The sequence below is a fragment of the Oncorhynchus kisutch genome, linkage group LG6 (assembly GCF_002021735.2).
Source record: "Oncorhynchus kisutch isolate 150728-3 linkage group LG6, Okis_V2, whole genome shotgun sequence".
Classification (NCBI taxonomy): domain Eukaryota; kingdom Metazoa; phylum Chordata; class Actinopteri; order Salmoniformes; family Salmonidae; genus Oncorhynchus; species Oncorhynchus kisutch.
In genome coordinates, this window is record NC_034179.2 from 55,185,590 (window position 1) to 55,202,505 (window position 16,916).

The 16,916-nt window shown below is 40.3% G+C and overlaps 2 protein-coding genes across 4 annotated transcripts; one reads left to right on the forward strand and one right to left on the reverse strand.

Moving 5' to 3' along the window:
- The first annotated feature begins 347 nt into the window (after nt 1–347).
- Nucleotides 348–13,289, forward strand: LOC109892179 (ubiquitin-like domain-containing CTD phosphatase 1). Of its 2 annotated transcripts, XR_004210335.1 has the most exons (12): nt 348–543; nt 1,086–1,260; nt 1,520–1,611; nt 1,728–1,813; nt 1,980–2,095; nt 2,295–2,393; nt 2,481–2,518; nt 2,992–3,090; nt 3,202–3,318; nt 8,599–8,726; nt 8,873–9,122; nt 9,308–13,289. XR_004210335.1 is itself a non-coding variant. In XM_020484621.2 (11 exons), exons 2-11 carry the CDS (start codon nt 1,107–1,109, stop codon nt 8,898–8,900), a joined length of 957 nt encoding a protein of 318 aa, XP_020340210.1. In that variant the 5' UTR covers nt 348–543; nt 1,086–1,106; the 3' UTR covers nt 8,901–13,289. The 2 variants fall into 2 exon arrangements, 1 of the variants encoding a protein (XP_020340210.1); XM_020484621.2 differs by having other exon boundaries at nt 8,873–13,289.
- A 127-nt stretch (nt 13,290–13,416) lies between these two features.
- il12bb (interleukin 12B, b) lies at nt 13,417–16,218 on the reverse strand. 2 transcript variants are annotated; one of them, XR_004210336.1, is made up of 9 exons: nt 16,090–16,218; nt 15,852–15,942; nt 15,391–15,669; nt 15,184–15,289; nt 14,789–14,955; nt 14,443–14,594; nt 14,021–14,098; nt 13,855–13,885; nt 13,417–13,738 (listed from the first exon to the last, which is right to left on the reverse strand). XR_004210336.1 is itself a non-coding variant. In XM_020485958.2 (9 exons), the coding sequence occupies exons 2-8, from the start codon at nt 15,940–15,942 to the stop codon at nt 13,858–13,860; spliced, it is 954 nt and encodes a 317-aa protein (XP_020341547.1). In that variant the 5' UTR covers nt 16,090–16,217; the 3' UTR covers nt 13,417–13,738; nt 13,855–13,857. The 2 variants fall into 2 exon arrangements, 1 of the variants encoding a protein (XP_020341547.1); XM_020485958.2 differs by having other exon boundaries at nt 14,021–14,151; nt 16,090–16,217.
- Between the last annotated feature and the right edge of the window lie 698 nt (nt 16,219–16,916).

Genomic DNA, 16,916 nt, shown 5'->3' on the forward strand with positions numbered 1-16,916 from the left:
GGTGTTGTGGTGGTAGCTGCAAATACTTGGGATTACGAGATTACGAGATTATACTGCAGAAGAGGGGGTGTTGAATGGTAGTGTCCTGTCCTCCCAGGCCGTTGGCCTGATGTAGGATCAGATAGGGTTAAAATAGTAGAATGTGTTTTGGGTTTTGAGTGTAGGGTTAGTTGGCAGCGTTTCTTTAATTTGTATTTCAAAGTATAGTGATTTATACTCCAGTCCAGTTGGTGGCGGTAATGCAACATTATACTGGATTCCACCCGCTGTTAAACCCCACCGAAGCAGAAGAATATTCCTTGCTAGTTGTCTCCATCTGTCGGTATTTTAGTAGTACAACACTCACAGGAAGGCGCAAACCAAGCGTGCTTGGTCACAAACCGGGCCGGGCATCATTGGGAGAAAGGAAGAATTGCTGATTAATCAACGCTGAATGAGTTTTCAGAAATCACCTACTTTATTAATTTATTCCCCATCGTAGCTAGTACGTGTTCCTGTACACCACATAAACGAAGGGTTTTGTGACACAGCGCAATTGTTTAGGTATGAATACGCGGATTGTCTTTGCTATTCTACAAATAGCCTAGCTAACAACAGTCCATGTATGGCAGGCCCTTGAATTAGCTTGCTAGCTAGCTTGAGTGGCTAGCTGGAGTTGGATGAATGAGAGACACGAATGCTGTGTTTTGTTACTACTGCCTGCTTGTTAGTGATGCCAGACAGTATGTGCGTTTATACAATAATCATTTAATCGGATTTTGTCTGAGTGATTGATTAGTTGCGGATAATTGCAAGCTACCTAGCTAACGTCTAGCCTACTTACTGCATGGAATGGGCTGAATGTTGCAACTACAAAGGTACTGCACTGATTCATTTCTGCTAGATAACCTAGTTCGCTATTTAGGTTAGGGATGGCCAAATATAGCTAGCTAACACATTTGAGCTTTATTAAACTTCATTTATCACTTATTTTCATTGCAAAGTAAACGAAGCATTCAATTTCCATTAGATTGCTATCCTGTCATGGTGTATAGATGTAGGTAGGTAGCTAGCTAGCTGATGGATTTCATTCTGCTCTCGTGTAGGTGTCTGAGGTTTGCGCCAGCATGTCTGTGTCTGTGATCATTAAATGGGGTGGACAGGAGTACTCCATCAGTACACTCTCTGAAGAGGACACTGTGCTGGACCTCAAGCAGTCTATCAAGTCCCTGACTGGGGTTCTTCCAGAGAGACAGAAACTCCTAGGATTAAAAGTCAAAGGTAAGACCTAGCTGATGGACTCAAACGTCTCGTCATTCGCTGTGATAGCCGTCGATAACAGGCTGCTATTTCACCGTAAGCACGGCAATACCTTATTCATTCTCGACTTGGAAGACACCCGTGTCGCCTAAACTCCCATCGCTAGTTGCAAGTGGAACGTGTGATTTTTTAAAATAAAATGTAATCATTGTGGACCTCTGCGCCTGTCTGCGTTGTCTTGACAGCTGAGTCATTGTGTGTTAATATTTCTCTATCCCAGGTAAACCAGCAGAGGATGACATGAAGCTGGGCTCACTGAAGCTCAAACCCAAGACCAAGATCATGATGATGGGCAGCAGAGAGGAGAGTCTGGTGTGTCCATCTTCCATCCACTCCAGACAGAAGTATACCAGAAGCAATGTCGTCCTATATTTAGCATGTCAAAGACCTCGTAACACTCAATCACTTTGTGTTTTGTTTTTGCGAAGGAAGACGTTTTAGCACCTCCCCCAGAGAATGATGACGTTGTCAATGACTTTGACATTGAAGAAGAGGTGATTGAAGTAGAGAACAGGTATAGTAGGACTTTGCAGAGACAACTCATTTATACTGTAGCTCCAGTAATACAAGTCATTGATTTGGCCCAAACGTTGCTTGACACTATGGTAAGTTTTCTAAGACGTCTCATAGTCGGTTCAAGGTCTTGTTTTAACTGTGTGCCATGCACTTTGCTCCTTTAGAGAGGAGAACTTGGCCAAGATAGCCCGCCGTGTCAAAGACTACAAAGTGGAGGAGATGAACCCACCCAGGGAAGGAAAGAGGCTGCTAGTACTAGATGTGGACTACACATTGTTTGGTGTGTAGGAAGACTTATCAAAACTGCCCTGGGAAATTCATTTTTTCCTGGTTAAATGCATAATTACACAATTTCAAAATGTGATTTTTATTTGTTGTTTTTGTTTAAGAATTCTGATTATTATTGAAAGATGTTGCTCTTTTCCTGCTGTTTCCTTCAAACTTTTGACTGTTTTCCTCTGTGATTTGTTTCATTCCAGATCACAAGTCATGTGCAGAGACAGGTCAAGAGCTCATGAGGCCTTTTCTCCATGAGTTCTTGACCTCTGCGTTCGAAGACTATGACATTGTAATTTGGTGTAAGTACCAAACTCCTTGTTTTTTGATTTTGGAAAAGTAAATGGAAAGTTCAAGTTAACTCGCCCTAATTAGTTTTCTTGTTCTAGCTGCCACGAGTATGAAGTGGATTGATGCTAAAATGAAAGTATGTATTCCCTTCTGAAATGTTGATTTTTGTATCTTTCTCAGTGAAAGGGAATTTTCCAAAATGTTCAACTTCATGTTCAGCTCCAGCATCACTCCGACATGTGAAAATGGCACGTTTCTATGTTTTATAGTAAAAAAAGAAATAGAGGAAGATAAATGTTAACATATTTTTTACTACAAAACATAGAAACGTGTAATTTTCACATGTTGATTTGAGGTGGTGCTGAAGATGATGAAAATGAAGCAGAACATTTTTGAAAATTCCCTTTAGCTTGTTGACACTTTTCTTGGCCAGAAGAGGGCAATGTTTCCCCCAAAATAGTTTTCACAGCATGTTTTCACAGCAAGACACAGCAAAATTGAGGATCAGTGATTTAATAGCCTGTGTTGACCTGTAGTGTAGAGCATCAGATCAGATGTTGCCTTCCTGTTGTGTATGCGACTGTCTCACTGTACCCTCTGGTTTCTCAGGAGCTAGGAGTGACAGACAACCCTAACTACAAGATCACCTTCATGCTGGACAGTGCAGCCATGATCACAGTGCACACACCTAAGAGGGGTGTAGTGGAGGTGAGTTGTCCTACATTGGAGCATGCAACCTCATAAATCCCACTGATTCATGTCCCATTCGCCTGATGTAACTGTGCCTCCAGTTAGTCTGTCATGTTGGGTGTGTTTCAGGTGAAGCCTCTCGGGGTGATATGGGGCAAGTACAGTGAGTTCTACAGCAAGAGGAACACCATCATGTTCGACGACATTGGCAGAAATTTCCTCATGAACCCACAGAACGGACTGAAGGTAAGTTATGGTAAAACGTCCATTAATTTAATAGACCGGTGTTTCTTTTCTTCAACCTCGGTTGTTGGAGACGGACACGTATTGGAGACTGGCATTTATTACCATTCGAAGTATGGAATGTCCAGCCCACTGCATTATGATTTGCTTTTCTAGCTCTACATGTTGCTAAGAACCAGCTATTGGCATCAATCAGTTCTATAGCCAGTTTAAAATGAGTGTATCCGCTGCATTCATTTAGCTGTGGCGGTGCGCCATGGCAAAATCATTGCTCACTACTTTGAACACCGTTCTAAAGGTTATTTAGCTGTATGCCAGCAGCATACCACCCTGCAATACTACTGCTGGCTTGCTTCTGAAGCTAAGCAGGGTTGGTCCTGGTCAGTCCCTGGATGGGAAACCAGATGCTGCTGGAAGTGGTGTTGGTAGGAGGCACTCTTTCTGGTCTAAAAAATATCGCAATGCCCCAGGGCAGTGATTGGGGACACTGCCCTGTGTAGGGTGCCCGTCTTTCGGGTGGGACGTTAAACGGGTGTCCTGATTCTCTGAGGTCATTAAAGATTCCATGGCACTTATCGTAAGAGTAGGGGTGTTAACCCCGGTGTCCTGGCTAAATTCCCAATCTGGCCCTCAAACCATCACGGTCACCTAATAATACCCAGTTTCCAATTGGCTCATTCATCCTCCTCCTCTCCCCTGTAACTATTCCCCAGGTCGTTTCTCTAAATGAGAACGTGCTCTCAGTCAACTTACCTGGTAAAATAACAAATAAATAAATGTGCCACTGTAGCAGCCAAACATGCCTGCGCACAAAACACAATGCACCCATTCTCAAGACAACGCCAGTCACTGGTACGGAATACATATTAGGAACTTCATCATTCCTCCTCAGAGCTCACCTAGTCAAGTCTCAGTACTGCACTAGTCAAGTCCCCCCCCATCCGAAAGGTCAGACAAAACTGTTAACTTCTAGTATTTCTACATATTTTGCCATGGGGCAGAGAGGGAAGTTTTGTAGCTAAGCTCATGCTATTCTATATTTCCAGCCATGAGGCTGAGAGAAAATGTTGCAGTTTTAAAGCAAATCTACAGTCATTCTAAACATTTAACATTTTGGCATGGCTTATGTGTTTAATATGCTATCTGAAAGTCACCAGAGCTGACTGTTTCAGTCGTTCTACAATAAAATTACCCCCGGATCCCCCGAGCGGGAAGGTGGAAGGGGGTTCTGCAGCCCTCTGTTACAAAAATGTAAAAAAAAATACTGAATAATAGGGCTGGGACTTGCCAGGGACCTCATGATACAATATTATCACAATACTTAGGTGCCGATAGAATTAGAGGTCGACCGATTAATCGGAATGGCCGATTTAATTAGGGCCGATTTCAAGTTAGGGCCGATTTCAAGTTTTCATAACAATCGGTAATCTGTATTTTTGGAAACTGATTTGACCAATTTTTTTATATACCTTTATTTAACTAGGCAAGTCAGTTAAGAACACATTCTTATTTTCAATGACGGCCTAGGAACGGTGGGTTAACTGCCTTGTTCAGGGGCAGAATGACAGATTTTTACCTTGTCAGCTCATGGATTCAATCTTGCAACCTTACAGTTAACTAATCCAACGCTCTAACCACTTGATTACATTGCACTCCATGAGGAGACTGCCTGTTATGCAAATGTCTTAAAATCAATACACAAGTATATATTTTTAAACCTGCATATTTAGTTAATATTGCCTGCTAACATGACTCATTGCGAACTGTGAAGACTATTTCTTCCTAACAAAGACAACCAACTTCACCAAACAGGGGATGATTTAACAAAAGCTCATTTGCGAAAAAATCACAATCGTTGCACGACTGTCCCTAGCCATAAACATCAATGCCTTTCTTAAAATCAATACACAGAAGTATATATTTTTAAACCTGCATATTTAGCAAAAAGAAATCCAGGCTAGCAGGCAATATTAACCAGGTATAATTGTGTCACTTCTCTTGCGTTCATTGCACGCTGAGTCAGTGTATACGCAACAGTTTGGGCCGCCTAATTTGCCAGAATTGTACGTAATTATGACATAACATTGAAGGTTGTGCAATGTAACAGGAATATTTAGACTTATGGATGCCACCTGTTAGATAAAATACGGAACTGTTCCGTATTTCACTGAAATAATAAACGTCTTGTTTTAGAGATGATAGTTTACGGATTCGACCATATTATTTCTGTGTGCTATTATGTTATAATTAAGTCTATGATTTGATAGAGCATTCTGACTTCGCGGTGGTAGGCACCAGCAGGCTCGTAAGCATTCATTCAAGCAGCACTTTCGTGCGTATGACAGCAGCTCTTCGCCATGCTTCAAGCATTGCTCTGTTTATGACTTCAAGCCTATCAACTCCCGAGATTAGGCTGGTGTAACCGATGTGAAATGGCTAGCTAGTTAGCGGGGTGCGCGCTAATAGTGTTTCAAACGTCACTCATTCTGAGACTTGGAGTAGTTGTTCCCCTTGCTCTGCATGGGTAACGCTGCTTCGAGTGTGGCTGTTGTTGATGTGTTCCTGGTTCGAGCCCAAGAAGGGGCGAGGAGAGGGACGGAAGCTATATTGCCAGTGTAACAGTACTAAAGTGCCTATAAGAACATCCAATAGTCAAAGGTATATTAAATACAAATGGTATAGAGAGAAATAGTCCTATAATTCCTATAATAACTACAACCTAAAACTTCTTACCTGGGAATATTGAAGACTCATGTTAAAAGGAACCACCAGCTTTCATATATTCTCATCTTCTGAGCAAGGAACTTAAACGTTAGCTTTCTTACATAGCACATATTGCACTTTTACTTTCTTCTCCAACACTTTGGTTTTGCATTATTTAAACCAAATTGAACATGTTTCATTATTTATTTGAGGCTAAATTGATTTTATTGATGTAATATATTAAGTAAGTGTTCATTCAGTATTGTTGTAATTGTCATTATTACAAATACATTTTTAAGAAAATCGTCCGATTAATCGGTATCGGCTTTTTTGGTCCTCCTATTATCGGTATCGGCGTTGAAAAAATCATAATCGGTCGACCTCTAGATAGAACATGTCTTGGGATTCTTACGATTCTACAGTGCCTTCATAAAGAATTCAGACCCCTTGACATTTCCACATTTTGTTATGTTACAGCCTTATAAAATGGATTGAATAAAACAAAAAAATCTACACACAATAACCCATAATGAGAAACCAATAAACAGCTTTTAGAAATTTGTGCAAATGTATTAATAATAATACAATTATATACCTTATTTACATAAGTATTCAGACACTTTATTATGAGATTCGAAATTGAGTGCATCCTGTTTCCATCGATCATCCTTGAGATGTTTCTACAACTTGATTGGAGTCCACTTGTGGTCAATTCAATTGATTGGACAGGATTTGTAAAGGCACACACTTGTCTACGGTCACACAAGTTGACAGTGCATGTCAGAACAAAAACCAAGCCATGAGGTCGAAGGAATTGTCCATAGAGCTCAGAGACAGCATTGTGTCGAGGCACAGATCTGGGGAAGGGTACCAAAACATGTCTGCAGCTTTGAAGGTCCCAATGAACACCGTGGTCTCCATCATTCTTAAATGGAAAAAGTTTCTTCCTTAAAGTTGGCTGCCCGGCTAAACGGATCAATCGGGGGAGAAGGGCCTTGGTCAGGGACATAACCAAGAACCCGATGGTCACTCTGACAAGAGTGACCATCGGATGAGAGATGAGAGATGAGAGAACCTTCCAGAAAGACAACCATCTCTGCAGCACTCCACAAATCAGGCCTTTATGGTAGAATTGCCAGATGGAAGCCACTCCTCAGTAAAAGGCACATGGCAGCTCGCTTGGAGTTTGCCAAAAGGCAGCAAAAAACAAGATTCTCTAGTTCTCTTGATGAAACCAAGATTGAACTCTTTGGCCTGAATGCCAAGCGTCGCATCTGGATGAAACCTGGCACCATCCCTACAGTGAAGCATGGTGGTGGCGGCATCATGCTGTGGGGATGTTTTTCAGCGGCAGGGATTGGCAGACGAGTCGAAGCTAAATGGAATGCTGAATGGAGAAAAGTACAGAGACCCTTGATGAAAACCTCCAGAGCGCTCAGTTGCTCAGACTGGAGCAAAGGTTCACCTTCCAACAGGACAACGACCCCAAACACACAGCCAAGACGATGCAGTCTCTGAATGTCCTTGACTACCCCAGCCAGAGTGCGGACTTGAACCGAACGGAAATCTCTGGAGAGACCTGAAAATAGCTGTGCAGCAATGCTCCCCATCCAACCTGACAGAGCTTTATTTATTTATTTATTTAACCTTTTATTTAACCAGGCAAGTCAGTTAAGAACAAATTCTTATTTTCAATGATGGCCTGGGAACAGTGGGTTAACTGCCTGTTCAGGGGCAGAATGACAGATTTGTACCTTGTCAGCTCGGGGGTTTGAACTTGCAACCTTCCGGTTACTAGTCCAACGCTCTAACCACTAGGCTAACCTGCCGCCTTAAGAGGATCTGCAGAGAAGAATTGGAGAAACTCCCCAAATACACGTGTGCCAGAATCGCTGCTGTAATCGCTGCTAAAGGTGCTTCAACAAAGTACTGAGTAAAGGGTCTGAATACTTATGTAAATGTAATATTTCAATTTCGAAATTAGCAAATATTTCTGGTGCAGGAACAGTCAACTAGTGCAAAAATAATTTTGCAATATTGTCAAAACGATATATCCCGATATTTCTCATCGATTTTGTAAAAAAGAATCTATTACATCACAACTGAATAACACTGTTTTGGCTTTAGAGTGCATTGTAAATGTTACGAAAGGGGTGAACTAATCAGTTCTCCTCGCTGTTTACATAAACAGAATTGCGTTTTGACATGCAGAGCTCAATCATTCGGCACATGGTAGAGATACAAGCATTTCCCTACACCCGAAATAACATCTGCTAAACGTGTATGCGACCAATGAAATTGGATTTGATGCTTGGACTGTTCCGGTAGAATTTCAAACAAAATGCATTTGCAAGCGTAATTACACTTCATTGGACTCTGCGCTTATTAGAGACTGGCGTTTTATTTGCTCAAATGTGATGGCCGGCCCATTTATAAGAGACCAGCGTTTGTTTGAGACTCAGTATTACGGTAAGTTACCCAACCAAAGCCTACTTGAGGCTTTTGAGTTGACCGTTATTATGGCGTTAATTCTTATAGAAGCCATTTTCAATGTTTTTTTTTCTTTTTCTCTCCCTTTAGATTCGTCCATTCATGAAAGCGCACTTAAACCGTGAGAAAGACAAAGAGCTCTTCAAACTGTCTCAGTATCTTAAAGAGATTGCCAAACTGGAGGACTTCTCTTTTCTCAACCACAAGCATTGGGAGAGGTAAGGTTACTGAAATATTGTTCTGTAACTAATTCAGTTTCCAGTTTTTTTTGCTGCTGCAATACTGACTTTTGAAAATGTTATCTGAGTGAGTCGTTGGTAGATGAAGATAGCTTTGTGACCATTGTCGTGGTGTATGTCTGCAGGTATCTGTCAAAGAAACAGAGCCAGTGAGAGCATTGCTGTGGATATGTGAAGGGATGGTCATTCCTCAACCAGGAACAGTGCTGGACACTGAAGCCCTCACCAAACTACTACTGCCTGTTTCTGACTGGGAGCTGTTTCCCATTGTATGGCTTGTTCTTTGATTTCTGTTCTTCCCCCCTCATCTCTGAAATCCTTTGTTATACTGAAGGTAACAGTTCTGTCACCTATCCATAAACCGGGAGACGCACGGTAAGTACTGTACACATACCGGTACACAGTTTTACATTCAATGGTTTTTGTTAGGTTTCATCCAATCGCTCTTTCAGAGTAGTGACTCTTATCATCTGTAGCTATATGAACATGTTCTATACTGATACCGTTGCATATTCTCTTTCTCTCCCCCCGGCTCTCCCTTATGGCACCATACCAAGTAGAGATGGGGAAGCTAGCACAGGAACTGACTTTTACTGAGTGCACCTGTCACAGGTAGAGTTGATCAGACTTAACTAACCAGTGAGGTGGATTAGGCCTCTATTTGGATGATGTCCATATGCTGCTGCTTGTCACAGAGGTCATTTCAGAAGGAGAGGGAAGATGTTGTCCAACAGGCAGTTTAGTTTATGTCATTGTGTACTGACATCAGCTATGCCTGCCTGGAAATAACATATACAGTGCCTTCAGAAAGTCTTCACACCCTCCACATTTTGTTGTTACAGTCTGAATTTTAAATGGATTTACGTAAAGATTTTGTCACTGGCCTACACACATTACCTGATAATGTCAGAGTGGAAATCTTATTTACATTTTAATTTTTTAAAACAAATTAAAAATGAAAATCTGAAATGTCTTGAATTAGTAAGTATTCAACCCCTTTTATGGAAAGCCTAAAGTTCAGGAGTAAAAATGTGCTTAACAAGTTGCATGGACTCACTCTGTGAGCAATAATAGTGTTTAAAATTATTTTTTGAATGACTACCTCATCGCTGTAGCCCACACATACAATTATCTATAAGGTCCCTCAGTCGAGCAGTGAATTTCAAACACAGATTCAACCACAAAGACCAGGGAGGTTTTCCAATGCCTCACAAAGATTGGTAGATGGGTAAAAAAAAAGCAGACATTGAATTTCCCTTTGAGCATGGCGAAGTTATTAATTTAACTTTGGATGGTGTATCAATACACCCAGTCACTAAGATACAGGCGTCTTTTATAACTTAGTTGCCAGAGAGGAAGGAAACCGCTCAGGGATTTCACCATGAGGCCAAAGGTGACTTTAAAACAGTTTGAGTTTAATGGCTGTGATAGAACTGAGGATGGATCAACATTGTAGTTATCTACAATACTAACCTAAATGACAGAGTCAAAAGAAAGAAGCCTTTACAGAATAAAAATATTCAAAAACATGCGTCCTGTTTGCAGTAAGGCATTGCAAAAATAAAACTGCACAAAATGTGGCAAAGAAATTAACTCTGTCCTGCATACAAAGTGTTATATTTGGGGCAAATCCAAGCATGGTGGTGGCTTCATCATGTTATGGGTATGCTTGTCATCAGCAATGATTATGGAGTTTTTTTTGGATAAAAAGAAACTGAATAGAGCTAAGCACAGGCAAAATCCTAGAGGAAACCCTGACTGTCTGCTTTTCAACTGACATATGGAGACAAATTAGGACAAACACGAGGCCAAATATACACTGGAGTTGCTTACCAAGATGACATTGCATGTTCCTGAGTGGCCTAGTTACAGTTTTGACTTTAAATCTGCTTCAAAATCTATGGCAAGACTTGAAAATGACTGTCAACAACCAACTTGGCAGAGATTGAAGAATTTTAAAAAGAACAATCCAGGTGTGGATGTATTGACTCAACGGGTTGAATACTTATGTAATCACTATATATATATTTGATGTAGAATTTAAAAGAAAAAAAAAATATATATATATATATTTTTTTTTCTTCAAATGTTACAATTTGTCTTCCACTTTGACATTACAGAGTATCTTGTCGATCATTGACAAAATAAATGGCAATTAAATAAATTTTTCATCCCATTTTGTAACAACAAAATGTGGAAGGAGTCTAAGGGTGTGAATACTTTCTGAAGGCACTGTATCTTTGCGTGTGGCTAAACAGTATTTTTTATTATTATTATTATTATGCATTTGACCGAATTTTGATTTGAGCTGAACACTTTTGTCATATTCTCAGGCAAATGTTAAGGCCACTGAAGTTAATGAACCAAACTATACTTGCTGTAGAATGATTGAAAATAAGTTGGAAAAAGGCACTTATGATGTTTTTGAAGGTGGGTGGGAAAATTTGAAAGGCATTGTGTTAGACTCAGCACAAGCACTAGACACTAAACTTCTCAGACTAAACTTCTCAGATTTTGTATGAGGTTTATTTGGAAATAGAATTGTATTGTTTTCAGTTGGATAGTTGGAAGAATGGATATGGTTCTGAACATGGAATCAAACCCATTTGTATCTATTACTAGTATTATCTTTAAGAGGCAATTGAACAGTCTTTGACAGTATTTAGGTTAATTCAATATTTGCCAACATTTTGCTTTATTGGCTCTAACACTAGAGCATCAATGCTCTCACGTCATCCCGCAAAGTTATGCAATAATCTAAAGATCAACTGCTATCAGAGGATATGAATACGTCAGGGTTTACTCTGTTATTTTCTGTTTTGGATTGTCAAATATTTATTTTACAGATTAACTTCTTTGTTTTCTTGTAAAGGACATGTTTTGTCACCTTCATGTCAGGTGTCAAAGGTCAATTTAAAGAAGCATTTCAGTTGTTAAATTAAGGTACTCTCACAGAGTTTCTAAACCCAGAGGTGCAACATCGCGAGCTTCCGGAAAACGCTTGCGAAACAGACCAAACAGACTAAGGTGTTTGAGACGTCAATGGGAGAAGTGAAATAATTCTTCCTTAGTAGTACATGTTTTCTCAATCTAAAGGCACCACCTAGATTCGAGCCAATGTCTTAGGTAGTTGAACATGCTATTACTCCAACCTTGTGACAAACTGACACATTTTAAATTTTCGTCCAAAACTTTATATCAAAGGAGTGCCTTTGATTTGATGGCCTTTAGACCCGATGACGTGTTTCTAAACGAGCTTAGCTAGCCAACGTCGCCGTGACATCATCTACGGGTGTGATTGGGGATTTCTGTTGGAGAAGCTGTTTTAGCCTGTACTGACATACGGTACTGTCTTTGGTACTATCATTTACCAAGCTGTACTCTGTCTACATGCATCTTAGGCACTGAATACACACTTGGATAACCGACATTCAGTATGTATGGTAACTCATGTCTGTTGCTGAAGCAGCACTTGGATAACCGACATTCAGTATGTATGGTAACTCATGTCTGTTGCTGAAGCAGCACTTGGATAACCGACATTCAGTATGTATGGTAACTCATGTCTGTTGCTGAAGCAGCACTTGTCAAACTATTATTTGTTTAGTTCTCAGCTTGTCATATTTGTTACCTCCAGTTAAGTTTGCTTCACAATCACATGGTTTGTGAAAGATGAGGAAACCATCACATTTGTTGTCCTGTGAGATGTCATTTGCAGACTGTTGTACACTCCCCTATGTATATATTTGGACAGGGAAAGTAAAATGTTTCATTTGGCTCTATACTCCAGAGTTTAGGATTTAAGATAATGTTTTATATGATGCGACAGTCCGTGATGTCACCTTTTTTATTTTATGGTATTTTTATACATCTGTTTTACCTTTTAGAAATGAAAGCACTTTGTGTCTAGCCCTCTACCCCACCCTGCCCCCCCACCCACCCATTTGAAGGTGTCATAAGTAAGGACAAATTCACTTGTGTCATTAAAAAGTGTAGTATTTGGTCCCATATTCCTAGCACGCGATGACTACATCAAGCTTGTGACTCTACAAACCTGTTGGATGCTTTTGGTTGTTTTGGTTATGTTTCAATTATGTTGTGCACAATAGAAATGAAACAAATTCATCCAAAATGTCTGTACAGTCAAGCTTGATGTAGTCATGGCACGCTAGGAATGTACACCAAATACTACACTTCTGACAATTTAATACACAAATTGAATTTGTCCAAATACTTCAAATTGGGGGACTAGATGCATAAAGTGCATTCATTCCTAAATGGTAAAACAGAAAACACCTTCAAATAAAAGGTGACATTCTGTACTGTCACCTCATGTAAAACATTTGATCTGAAATACAAAATGCTTCAGTATAGTGCCAAATTAGAAGTTTAAGTTTCACTGTCCAAGTACGTAGGGGGAGGTGTCGGACAGCGTGAACATGTTTTTAACAAGCGGACACCGTATTCCTGTTGTGAACATATCCCGACTGTAAATAAAAGATGACACTTTTTAGAAAATAAACTTTTGTAGTCAGATTTTTACACCCAGTCGTCTCGTCAGTTTTTAATTAGTGTACCCATTGTAAACACTCACCTGTTCCAAGTTTCTTAAAGTCATCTAAATATGATTTGCTTTGTTGATTCCGATGCAAACAAATGAACATGAGCGTGAATCAGTGTGCCGTAGCAATTTATTTTTGCGTCTATTTAATCATTTAGGCAAACATCTTCGTGCTACAGCAATGAAAACCGTCTTGGAAAAGAGATGAGTAACATAAATAATGGTGTAATTACATTTCAGAATTTTTTACAAATAAATAAATAAAAATCCCATACAAACATGGTATACTAGCTACATTTCATAACTTGTCTTCAGTATAATGTCAAATATTTGTTTCTGTACAATGACCAGCCTATTCCATATTTGGATGTTTTGGTTGAAGCTGAGTGATGGTATGTTTGTTGTCAGTCTTCATCTGGATTTCCTTACCCTTTTACAATAAAGAGACAGAAATGAGACATTTTTCTACAAATGACAATTGAGTTTAAAAAATATATGTAAGTATTGGAATGTTTTTGATTAATGGGTGATAAGGAGCCATCAAACCTGTCAGTGTTTTTTAGGTTTATTCTTCACCCTGTTGTACAAAGACACGCCAGTCACAAATCTTTCATCTTTGCACAGTTTAGTGCTGTTGAATTTTTTTACACTCTTAACTACAAATGAAGTTGTGTATTAGAGGGCAGGACAGAGTGAAAAAGTCTAGACTCACTCATAACGTGTCCATTGGCTCCATTGGGAGTCAACCAGGTCATCCTTTGCCCCGAGGCAGAAACAATATTTTTTGTAGCTGCAACGAACAGTGAATTCTGTTGCATTTATGATGGTTTCACTTATAAACACCTATCAAAGAGGAGAGATGGTACCATCACCTTATATTTACATCATTTAGCAGATGCTCTTATGCAGAGCGACTTAGAGGAGAAATTAAAGTTAAGTGCCTTTCTCAAGGGAACATCGCACATTTCACCTAGTGTGTGACCTTTCAGTTACTGGCTCAACGCTCTTAACCGCTAGGCTACCTGCCGGCCCTACCTTAGACAGACCGGCCATGTATCGCAGACTAGAGTGTAAATCAGGACAATTGGGGATTCCAAGGATAAAATCATTGTACATAAAAAAAGGTGCTTATACTTTTTCCTTAGAGTCACAGCTTGCCTCGTGTTGGACCACTTTGACTCGGAATGTGAGGGGGAAGTAAGGGCAGGGGCGGCTCCATGTCGCTGGGTACCCCCACTGAAATGTGTTCCCCTCCACCTTGGTGATGTCGATCTTGTCTGGTTTCACTGAGGAGGGAGACCAGACAGAATCAATATTTCTGAAGGGTTAAATTGGATGAAGTGGGGGGCCGTGTAAATCCTATGATGTACTGAGCAAGGATGAAATTAGATGTACTGTATATTAACTAATACCTGTATGATGTGACGTTGCTGTTTCCAGTGAATGAGTGTGGAGCACGTGAATCCTGGCCTTACTGTACCTATTTCTCGGATGTAGAAGGGTGTGATGGTGTAGTCCTCTAGGAGGTAGTTAGTCCTGAAGTATACAGTGAGTTTGATGCGGGACAACTCCTCAGCAAAGGGGCAACTATCCCGGTCCTGACAGGTCAGGCCTTCACCATCACTGTCTTCGGAGCAAGAGATGGTGCTAGATGAGGAACACAAATCTCCTGGTTAGCCTTGGAGCCCTCTCTCTGAGAGAAACCTCAGGTCCAAACATAACAACAAATCATAAGCTCTTCACAGGGAGTCAATGAATAGAGCATCTGTGCTGCGTTTCAACTTCATGCGACAAGATAAAGCGATGTCAACACAAGTACATGAAAGCCGACTATTGTTTCTATTTACTATCCACTGCGTGTGTTTGAAGACTTACCGTCCTACTTGGACAAAAACAACAGCTGCTGACATCCGATATTCGGTCTTCTTCCAAGAGCAATGAAATATTCCACTATAATTTTTCGCCAAACATCTGATGTACTCTGTGTAAAAAGGTTAACCCAATGAAAAAAATGATTATCTGATTCTATCTTTCTCTCTCTCTCTCTCACACACACACACACACACACACACACACACACACCATCTGTGTCATGTGACTTCTCCAGGACGCGTCTCGTTCTGTTGGGTGATGGTATGTCCTGCACCAACACCAGAGTGTGGTTGAGGTAGTCTCCAGCAGCGTTGTGGCAGCTGTAGTTCCCTCCCATCATCTCCACCACTTCCACATTTATCTGGTTCCCTTTGTTTTCTAGACGCTCCTTGCCATTCCTCCAGATCACCTCTGTGTCCTGGTAGTCCCCACATCGCAGAGGGACCTGCGTCTCAGTGAAGACCTTTTGATCCACCTTGACGACAAGTACTGGGAACCACATGACCACCACTGTTTTAGAATAACCTCCATGTTAAAACACCTTTTATACAAACGTTTGCATTGCTTTGGTGCCTCGGAAATATGAATATTATGACAGCAGAAGTTATATAATCAGAAGTAGATAGTGTATCTGTAAAGAGAAGTAGACATAGGTAGAGATAAACAGTCACCATTTGGCATGAGAGTCACAATGGTCTCATGTTGGCTGCTCGATGCCATATGTAGGATGAGATGCAGGACGTTGAGTAGTAACACATTCATCTGGCAGAAAGAAAATCAAGAGCACTTTCAAGTTCACGTCTATTGATATCTATTGGATCGAAATACTAAGGACCTTCTCCTGAACCAGACAAAAGTCAGAATACTCCAATCAATAAGCTATACTGTAGTAGTATGTGCATATCTTACCTTGATAATGAGATATAAGCAGAGTGTGAGCCTGGCTGGAGTGTCGTGTTGTCATGTGGACCCAGCCAGTATTTATATATCAGTGGAACAAGGAGTAAAGACAGACACGCTCAAAATAAAAAAAGTTCAGCCTGTCAGGTTAGAGGAACTGACCTATTGGTATTTATTTAAATGGGATTTGAGAATGTGTGGTCAGTTGAAAGGTCCAATGGAGCTGTTTGTATCTCTATATCAAATCACTTCTGGGCAGTAATTAAGTACCTTACTGTGATTGTTTTCAATTAAAATGGTCAAAATGAATAAAAATAGAAGAGCTTTTTCTCAAGCAATCATTTTGAAAGGGCTGTCTGGGAGCAGGGGCGTCATGCACCCGCAAAATCTGAGGGGGCACAAAATGCATGAGGATGGCTGGAGGGTGGTCCGTAGGGGTTAGGCCCCTCCGGTTCGGAAGTTGGAGAATTTTGCATTTCTCAAACACCTGAAACAACTTTTTCCTGCAATCTAGAGCCATAATCATTATGCTTAATTCCAACAAAAAAAAACATGTTTATTTTTCTGCATATCTAAGCATACCTCTTGAGTTGTCTGTTGGTTAACTGGTGGTTATTTTTTAATTAAACTAAATATGCTTCTCTGTGTCTTATTTAGTAATCTCTTGCTTTTCTAAAGTCTACTAATCTTGCCAGCAGGCATGCCAGCTGAGATAGTTAGACAAGCTATCCACTCAAATTTTCACATTTTACAAACTCATATTGTGGAAATATATATAAAACACAGTAAAATCATGTTTTTGACTGCACTGGGCCTTTAATTAAGAACTCGACGAC

Coding starts and splice junctions, on each gene's coding strand:
- LOC109892179 (XM_020484621.2), top strand. CDS start 1,107: ATGTCTGTGTCTGTGATCATTAAATGGGGTGGACAGGAGTACTCCATC. Junction 1,814..1,979: donor GTGATTGAAGTAGAGAACAG/GTATAGTAGGAC, acceptor TTGCTCCTTTAG/AGAGGAGAACTTGGCCAAGA. Junction 8,727..8,872: donor AACCACAAGCATTGGGAGAG/GTAAGGTTACTG, acceptor GTATGTCTGCAG/GTATCTGTCAAAGAAACAGA.
- il12bb (XM_020485958.2), bottom strand. CDS start 15,942: ATGAATGTGTTACTACTCAACGTCCTGCATCTCATCCTACATATGGCA. Junction 15,670..15,851: donor TGTGACTCTCATGCCAAATG/GTGACTGTTTAT, acceptor TGTGGTTCCCAG/TACTTGTCGTCAAGGTGGAT. Junction 13,886..14,020: donor AGCCAATGGACACGTTATGA/GTGAGTCTAGAC, acceptor TTTGTACAACAG/GGTGAAGAATAAACCTAAAA.